Source organism: Physeter macrocephalus, chromosome 13 (genome assembly GCF_002837175.3).
Source record: "Physeter macrocephalus isolate SW-GA chromosome 13, ASM283717v5, whole genome shotgun sequence".
NCBI classification, from domain to species: Eukaryota; Metazoa; Chordata; class Mammalia; order Artiodactyla; family Physeteridae; genus Physeter; species Physeter macrocephalus.
This window is the reverse complement of record NC_041226.1, coordinates 8,389,431-8,399,230: the sequence shown is the minus strand read 5'-3', so window position 1 is coordinate 8,399,230 and position 9,800 is coordinate 8,389,431. Positions and strand designations below refer to the sequence as shown.

The 9,800-nt window shown below is 39.4% G+C and overlaps 1 protein-coding gene across 1 annotated transcript in view; it reads right to left on the bottom strand.

Moving 5' to 3' along the window:
• Window positions 1-1,693: 1,693 nt before the first annotated feature.
• B3GLCT (beta 3-glucosyltransferase) overlaps window positions 1,694-9,800 on the bottom strand; it is a 107,590-nt gene continuing 99,483 nt past the window's right edge. The window contains exon 15 of the mRNA XM_024125824.3: window positions 1,694-3,813. Within this exon, the coding sequence (XP_023981592.1) occupies window positions 3,646-3,813 (168 nt within the window). The 3' untranslated portion in view covers window positions 1,694-3,645. The remainder of the gene's footprint in view (window positions 3,814-9,800) is intronic.

Below are 9,800 nucleotides of genomic sequence, written 5' to 3'. Positions count from 1 at the left end.
CTCCACAATCCCAGCTCCCATCCTGCCCGCCCCCTGCCCCACTCACTGGGCACAGTCTTGTCAGGGTCACTTCCATGCTGCTCAGTCACACTGTCACTTCGTCCTGTCGGCCACACGTGACACACTTGATCATTTGCTTCTCAGACACTCCTTCCTTGGCTTCCCTCACACAGTTCCCCTGCCTACCCTGGTGTCCCTTCCACCTCACTGACTGTCCTCCCGCTCAGGCTGACTCTCTTTCCTTCTCTCCCTGCACGATCTTGTCCAGTCTTGTGGCTTTCAAAACCTTTAAAACTGCTGATGAGCTCCAGAATTATAACTCCAGCCCTGACTGCTCCACTGAGCTCCAGACTTCCATAGCAACTGGTTGACATCACCTGGGTGTTTACTGATAACAGGGATGACAGCTAAGCTGTCACAGGCTTGCTTTCTCTTTCAGACACGCCCAACTCGTCCCCGCCTTAGAGCCTTCACGTTTGCTGTTACTGCGCGCATCTCTGCATTCCTGACTCTCTATTCAGTGGGGTCGTCGCTCGACCGTCACGTTCTCAGCAGCCCTCTCTGACCACTCTATCCAAACTCGTCCCCAGCCCCCATCCAGTTCTGTCTCCCTGTTCTTAGTTGTCTTTAGGTATTATTAGAAATCATCTTGTTCATTTGTTACCCGTTTACGTCCTTTTCCCTTGTACCTACCCCAACTCCCTCCAGAAATATGTGTCTTTAAAGTGAAATCATGTGCTCAAAGACTTGATGCCAGAAACAAAGCCTTCACTTTCTATAGATAGGAGGAAAGCACATTTTGCAGGTGACATGCTTATAGAAAGCTTGGGAACATAAAACAGTAGCACCTACTGTGTGCCAGGCATTCAAAGACGCCAGGGATAGAGTGGTGAGTAGAAGAGACAAGGGGCATCCTGGAAGGTCTGACACATAGTAGGGCTTTAATAAACAGTTGCTGGATGGATCGTTGATTCCTTTTAGTCCACGGAAGTTCCGTCTCTGATTATGAATGGAAGACAACAGAAACATTCTTACAAATGTCTACTCTATTATTAATTTTTGAGGAAAATACATAAACAATTAGAATGATATGGATGTGGAAGCACCGAAGGTATTCAGTAAATCAGGAAACGCGGGAGCACTGATGTTTAAATACCCACGCATAGCATCACTTGCAGCCCTGCATGCTATCGTTCTGTGTTCCCAAACAGTCTACAAAGGCCGTGTTTGTGTCTGGATTTCCAATTTGGCTGAAAGATGTAAAAATCCTACATTGTGAGACAAATTGCTTTGGCTGTATCAGCAGAAGTGGCTTAAAAGCAAAAATGGCATTCCAGTGATTCCACCTGTAATTCCTTGATGTTGACATCCCAGTATAAAAATAGCCATCTGAAGCGAACGTCTGTTTAAAAGGCAAAGAAAGTATGAATAGGAAAGTATCTGTCCGGGAAAGTACAGATTCAAAACTGGTTCTTAAGTTATGAATTCTATGAGAATCAGTTCCAGCATAGCTCCAATTCATTATATAATAAAATAGATAATGGTTTTACAGACTTTGTATAAATATATCTTCAATGTCTGATGGTCTTCTCTTAAAAGGATAGGCTTTTATTTTTCTTTTTAAAAACTGTGTTTACTGAGCTGCCAACTTTTTTCAATGATTGCCTTCATTCCTTTTCCTCACAGCCCTCCCAACTCCCGCTCCACTTGGACTAATAAATACACCTGAGAAATCAGAAATTTAGGCCGAGGTCTTTTACTTGTGGTTAGGCTTACATCGTTCCAAGAAGTAAACATAACTAACACCTGAAAGTACCAGAGAAGGTGCTCCGGGACCAGCAGAAGGCACTGATCATCATAACACAGAGAAAGCGTGATGTGGATCTTCCTGTACGGATGCCAGCACGGTCCTATCAAATGAGTACACTTTCTTCCGAGTGTGAGAGTGTCAGGCAAGCGTAGGAACTGGAGGCTCTTCTCCACGGGGTTAGGCAGCCAGGCCCTCCAGCAGCACGATTGCAGATGACGTGAAGGTGACTATGACGGTAGCAGTGACAGTAATCCCAGCTGTGACAGCAGTACTGATGTCATCAGCAGTAGCTTGGCCAGATCTATAAATCCTTCGGGTGCTTAGCTTGGCCAGATCTATAAATCCTTCGGGTGCTTCCCATCCAGCTGATGATCCCGGATCCATTCCTTGCACAGACCACAAACTCCACCCTCCCAGAAATGAATCCAGTGCATTCACTTATCACTGAAAACACAACAGTCCTGGTATTTGCTAGTCTGGAAAAATGGTAAATACTGTTGCATCATTTTGGAAATCAGATACATATAAGCTGCAAGAAAAATGTATTGTTAAAAAACACACGCATGGATGCTTTTGGTGGCATGGCTTTAAAACCCTGTGCTTGGCTATAAAAACATTACAGGCAAAATTAATGAGTAACAATTTTTATTTAAAAAAAAGAGGGAAGTATTTTACTATACCAAAACTAGTTTAAGACATTTCAAAATCAAATTTTATGCAAATACCTCTAGAAAACTGAATTATATAGTTAAAATGTTAAATACAGAATATGCTTTAACATTAATAATGTATTAAGTTACTGTATATTAAAGATATGATTTGGAAATTAGAGCTGTTTCAAAATACTGTCTGCAAATTTCATTGTTTAAGAACCCTGGGAAGTTGCCAGATCACCACGTGGTCCTCCCAGAATAGACGGGGGGGCGTCTATTCTGAGTCTGGAGAGAGTCATTACATAACATACAAATAAAAATAGGAGTAAAACACCAGGTACAATTAGTTTAATTCACTTCCTGAGACTCAGGGCTCAGTGACTTGAATAAAATACGACTTTTTTTTTTTTTTTAATATTGAGAGCATTATCTTCTGGCAGCAGCCCCTACACTTTTGTGTTACAAGTAGGTCATAAAGATAGGGCTTCAGGGAGAAATAGAACACAAATGAACCTATAAAGAAGGAGAAAAGCTCTCGCAGAAGACTTATTATTCTCTTTTTATGAGGTACAAACAGAAAAATAGATAAAACATAACAACCCGGATTACAGACTACAGGGGATTTGTCATCACTAGACTTTTATGATGTTTTATGAATGATCCTTAATACAGCAGTCTTCCTACTGAGTTACCAGGAAATAATTTCGATCATCAATAATACGGTTAAAAACTTCACCCCATTGTAATATCCAGATCAAGACACCGTCCCCCTTCTTTATTTTATGTATCTAATAACAGACAATCACGTCTCTCCAGACTCATGCCCAACTGACACTTTCATTATAATGAAGAGACAGGACAGGAAGGAAAATTCTGTTACCATTTATTTTTCTATGACAGAAATAAAGCTGCTGTTTCACAGCTTGAAAAATACACAGTAATCATTGTATATTACAGTAACTGCATGATGCTAAAGCAAGTGATCTTTCCCAGAAGACAAAAATCTGTTTCCCCTATGACTCCTTCCCCACCCTCAACTCAAAAATTACCGTATAATAACGTCCACCTAAAGTCAGGAAGCATCCGATGCTGCATGTCGCACGTAAGCAGTGTGGTCCAGCACAGCGGGACGATGCCAGTCTCTGCTTCTCTGTCCTGCCTGTGCCCACAGGCCACCGTGCTTTATAACTCTTCTTTAAAGCCTTTCCGTGTCTCCTGCCTGGCTCTGTCTTCCTCACTGGGTGCCAACCATGTGAAATAGACCTTCACGGGATCGATGTTCCAGTGCTTGTGGAACGATATGGGAACTTGGTGAGCTAGGTAGTCCTTAGGGTAATCCACAGGCCGAGCCTGCAGGAAGAACAGAGAATCCCGCTCTCTCACTCATCGAAAACAATTTTGCTTCAGAATAGCATTTAAATGCATGAAACGATTGCTCTCCTTCAATATCTGATGTTGGTTATGGGAATCTAAAAGCAAGAAGGAAAATCTTTTCCACTACAATCTTCCCTCTAAAAGTGTAGGCTCTTTGCTTCTGCATCTCCAATTACTTTCGTATCCCAGATGCATCGCTTTTTGCTTCTAGGTTCCACAGTCATGCCTCTGGGATATTACTCAACCGTGGTAATAAATATGAAAAGTTTTCCTTGGTAAGTCATTTAAGTTACTACTATGACTTCTGCAGAAAGGCAGAAAAACTTATTTCCCAGGTCTAAAGAAACTAAAGAAACTTTGGCCATACGTGGTTGTGTGGCGAGGCGCGGCAAGGAATTTTGGGCGTCCCCACTGCCTGTCCGCTGCTCTACCTTGGAATTAGGCATATGTTTTTCAGAGTAGGGAAGGCCTAGAAAAGGAAACACTACGGAGACAAAGCAAATCAGTGGTGTCCTGGGTCTGCGAATGGGGGTGGGGAATGAATGCAGATTCACGCAAGGGAATCTGGGGGGACATGATCCTAGTGTTTTAAAACCGGGTTTGTGGTTGCCTAGCTCTGGAAATTTGCTAAAATTTTTCAAGGTACCATTCACACCATTACTGTGTGTGAATTGTGTATGGTATATAAATCATACCTCAATACAGCTGTAAAAAAAAGTGTCTAAAATACAATCAATCTCCATTTGGTACACTGTTCAGTGTGCTGTAATCTTTACAGATAAGGTTTACATTTTTTCCAATTTCTGTCCCTCTCATGCAGCTTAAGCCAGCTCTCTTTCCGTGTGTACAGCTTCCCACCCTGCTCCGCCTCTGCTCCTAGGTTCTCCTTCCTCACGCTGACCCTGCCTGTCTGGGATTTCCTTCTGGCATTTGGGGCACAGAGGTTGATTATAGACTTCTCAGCATCACAGATGCCTCTATGGATGCATTTTACTCTTCTAGTTTTGTCTTGTTCTTTTCCATGACCTCATTTATCAGAAATGATTAGCACATTCTAATGCTTAATAATCCAGCTCTTCACTTGCAGAGATGACTCCTGAGAGGCAATTAATCACTTCTGGAATCTGCATTAATAAAGGCAAAAATATTATGGATTTATTTTTTCCTGTGTTACATCTATTTGTATCTCCAGCAGTTCATTTTTAAGTGTGAAAAACGAGCAACAATTTTAATATATTGCTGGACTCAGTTTGCTAATATTTTATTACGGATTTTTGCATCTATGTTCAAGAGTAACACTGGCCTGTCCTTTACTTCTGTAATGTACCATTTTAATTCCTTTGTTAACTTTTTAGCTATTTTTTTTAAGTGATTTTCTTAGTGCTTGCTCTAGGGATACAATGTACATCTCTGACATTTTAGGTTAATGTTGGCCTCATAAGCTGAGTTAGGAAGCATTCTTGCTTCTCTAATTCAACTTCATCAATATATATAAGTTTAAATACATTTTCTATTTCTTCTTGAGAAATAGCCTTGCTTAAAAAGTGTAATCTAGAAATTTCTCCATTTCATTTATTTTTTTCAATTCATCATTATTTAAAAAAAATTTTTTAGTAGCTTTATTGGAGTATAATTGCTTTACAATGCTGTGTTAGTTTCTGCTGTATAACAAAGTGAATCAGCTATATGTATACATATATCCCCATATCCCCTCCCTCTTGGGTCTCCCTCCCACCCTCCTTATCCCACCCCTCTACGTGGTCACAAAGCACCGAGCTGATCTCCCTGTGCTATGCGGCTGCTTCCCACTAGCTAGCTATTTTACATTTGGTTGTGTATATATGTCAGTGCTACTCTCTCACTTCGTCCCAGCTTCCCCTTACCCTCCTGTGTCCTCAAGTCTGTTCTCTACGTCTGCGTCTTTATTCCTGCCCTGCCGCTAGGTTCATCAGTACCGTTTTTTTAGATTCCATATATGTGCATTAGCATACGGTATTTGTTTTCTCTTTCTGACTTACTTCACTCTGTATGATAGACTCTAGGTCCATCCAGCTCACTACAAATAATTTCGTTTCTTTTTATGGCTGAGTAATATTCCATTGTATATATGTGCCACATCTTCTTTATCCATTCATCTGTCGATGGACATTTAGGTGGCTTCCATGTCCTGGCTATTGTAAACAGTGCTGCAATGAACATTGTGGTACACATCTTTTTTTGAATTATGGTTTTCTCAGGGTATTTGCCCAGTAGTGGGATTGCTGAGTCATATGATAGATCTATTTTCAGTTTTTTAAGGAACCTCCATACTGTCCTCCATAGTGGCTGTATCTATTTACATTCCCACCAACAGTGCAGGAGGGTTCCCTTTTCTCCACACCCTCTCCAGCATTTATTGTTTGTAAATTTTTTAATGATGGCCATTCTGACGGGTGTAAGGTGATACCTCACTGTGGTTTTGATTTGCATTTCTCTAATGATTAGTGATGTTGAGCCTCTTTTCATGTGTTTGTTGGCAATCTGTATGTCTATTTTGGAGAAACCGTCTATCTCCATTTCATTTAAATTGTCTAATTTGTTGGCATAATTTTGGTAGGGTATATAATGATACCCCTCCTTCATTTCTGATTTTGGCAATTTTTGTCTTCTCTCTCTCTTGGTCAAGCTTACTAAAGGTTTACCAAATTAGAACTAATTTTTGGCTTAACTGATTTTCTCTATTTTTCTGTTTTCTATTTCATTGATTTGTGCTCTGATCTTTAGTATTTCTTTTATTCCACATAGTTCAGATTTGATATTATTCTTTTGCTTCTCAATGTAGAAACTGAGATTATTGATTTATCTTTATTTCTTTCTAACATGTTTAAAACTGTAAATTTCCTTCTAACCACTATACAGCTGCACTCAAAAGTTTTTGATACATTGTGTTTTCATTTTCATTCCATTGAAGGTATTTTCTGATTTTCCTTATGATTTCTTTTTTGACCCATGGGTTATTTTACAGTGTGTTGTTTAATTTCCAAATATTGGGGGAATTTCCCCAATTTTTTTTCTCGATTTCTAATTTCATTCCATTGTTCCGGGAGGTGAGTCTTGTTTTATGACTTTAGTGTATGGCCTATCCTGGAGAATGTTCTATATACATTTGAAAAGAATGTTCATTCTGTTGTTGTCAGTGAAATACTTTATATGTGACCGGTCAGTAGTAGTTAATACTTGTCTATTTCTCTTTTCAATTCTGTCCATTTATGTTTCATGTAATTTGAAGATCTGTTGTTAGCTGTATATATACATTTATAATTGTTTTATTCTCTTGATGTATTGACCTTTGTCATGAAATGGCCCACTTTCTGTCTAGTAAAATTTCTGTTCTTAAAATCTATTGTTTTTAATATTACTATAGCCACTCAAGCTCTCTGTGATCAACTGTTTGCACAGTATATCTTTTTTATTTAAATTTTTAAAACTTTTTAAATTGAAGTTAATTTACAATGTTGTGTTAGTTTCAGGTGTACAGCAAAGTGATTCAGATTTTATATATATATATATATATAAAATCTGAATATATATATTCTTTCCATTATAGATTACAAGATATTTGTTTGTTTTTTTTTTTTTTTTTTTTTTTTTGTGGTACGCAGGCCTTCCTCTGTTGTGGCCTCTCCCGTTGCGGAGCACAGGCTCCGGACGCGCAGGCTCAGCGGCCACGGCTCACGGGCCCAGCCGCTCCGCGGCATGTGGGATCCTCCCAGACCGGGGCGCGAACCCGGTTCTCCTGCATCGGCAGGCGGACGCGCAACCACTGCGCCACCAGGGAGGCCCTAGATTACAAGATATTGAATATAGTTCCCTGAGCTACATACAATAGGTCCTTGTTTACATGTACATGCTACTATATATAAAATAGATAAAAACCAAACTCCTAATTTATCCCCCAACCCCCACTATCTCTTTTGGTAACTATGTCTGAGAGTCTATTTCTGTTTTGTAAATAAGTTCATTTATATCATTTTTTAACATTCCGCATACAAGTAGTGTCTTATGATTTTTGTCTTTATCTGACTTACTTTACTTAATATGATAACCTCTAGGTCCATCCATGTTGTTGCAAATGGCATTATTTCATTCTTTTCTGTGGCTGAGTAATATTCCATTGTGTATATATATCACATCTTTATCCATTCCTCTGTTGATGGACATTTAGGTTGCTTCCCTGTCTTGGCTATTGTAAATAGTGCTGCAGTGAACATTCGGGTGCATGTATCTTTTCAAATCATGGTTTTCTCTGGATATATGCCCAGGAGTGGGATTGCAGGATCATATGGTAACTCTATTTTTAGTTTTTTAAGGACCCTCTATATTGTCCTCCATAGTGGCTGCACCAATTTACATTCCTCTCTATGATCAACTGTTTGCATGGTATATCTTTTCCTTTTATATTCAACCTGTTTGTGTCTATGAATCTAAAGTATACTTGACTCTTATAGACAACATATAGACATCATGCTTTTTATCCAGTCTGACAATCTCTGCCCTTTGACTGGGGTAATTTAGTCCATTCATATTTAATGTAATACTTGATATAGCTGTATTTTCATTAGCCATTTGCCATTTTATATGCCATTGTTTTTTTTTTGATACTTGTTTTTATTTCCTTTTGCCATATACCAGGATGTGGTATTGCTGCAGCATATGGTCCTATATTTAATTTTTTGAGCAACCTCTACAGTTTTTCTGTAGTGTATATGCCATTTTTTAATACATTTTTTTTATTCATCTGTTCCTCCTTGCCTTTTTGTTAAAATCTTTTAGTGTACATTTAAGTCTCTTTAAAAATACAGCTTGGGGCTTCCCTGGTGGCGCAGTGGTTGCGCGTCCGCCTGCCGATGCAGGGGAACCGGGTTCGCACCCCGGTCTGGGAGGATCCCACATGCCGCGGAGCGGCTGGGACCGTGAGCCATGGCCGCTGAGCCTGCGCGTCCAGAGCCTGTGCTCCGCAACGGGAGAGGCCACAACAGAGGGAGGCCCGCATACCACAAAAAAAAAAAAAAAAAAAAAAAAAATACAGCTAAAACATCAAAAAAGTTACTTTCTTAAAGGTTTCTCTAGGGATAACATGTATCTTTAACTTATCGGGTTAATACTGACTTAACTCCAACAAAATCAAACTTGCCCCAATAAAGCTCCACTTCTTTCCCCTGCCTTTGTTCTATTGTCATCATATATATTGCATTTATCTATGTTATAAAGTCAACAATATAGAGTTATATTGTTTTAAACAATCTTGTGAAAGAAATTAAGAGAAAAACATCTGTATTTATATATACACATCCATATATTTCATGTTCATACACAGACACATTTTTTCCTCTCTTATATACACACATATGTGTATATATACACACAAACATGTATATACATAGTCTTTCCAGTGTACTTAATTCCTTCCTATATATTCCAGGTACCACGTGGTGCCATTTTCTTTCAGCCCAAAGAATTTTCTTTAGTTTTTGTAAGGAAAGGTCTGTTAGCAAAGAATTCTCTCACTTTTTGTTTATCTGGGAATGTCTTTATTCCACTTCCATTTTGGAAGGATAGTTTTACTGGATATAGAATTTCTGGTTAACTTTCTTTTTTTCTTTCTGCCTTCAGGCCTCTTATTTCTTTTTTTTTTTTTAACATCTTTGAGTATAATTGCTTTACAGTGGTGTGTTAGTTTCTGCTTTATAACAAAGTGAATCAGTTATACGTATGTTCCCATATCTCTTCCCTGTTGCATCTCCCTCCCTCCCACCCCTCTAGGTGGTCACAAACCACTGAGCTGATCTCCCTGTGCTATGCAGCTGCTTCCCACTAGCTATCCACCCTACGTTTGGTAGTGTATATATGTCCATGCCACTCTCTCACTTCGTCACAGCTTACCCTTCCCCCTCCCCATATCCTCAAGTCCATGCTCTAGTAGG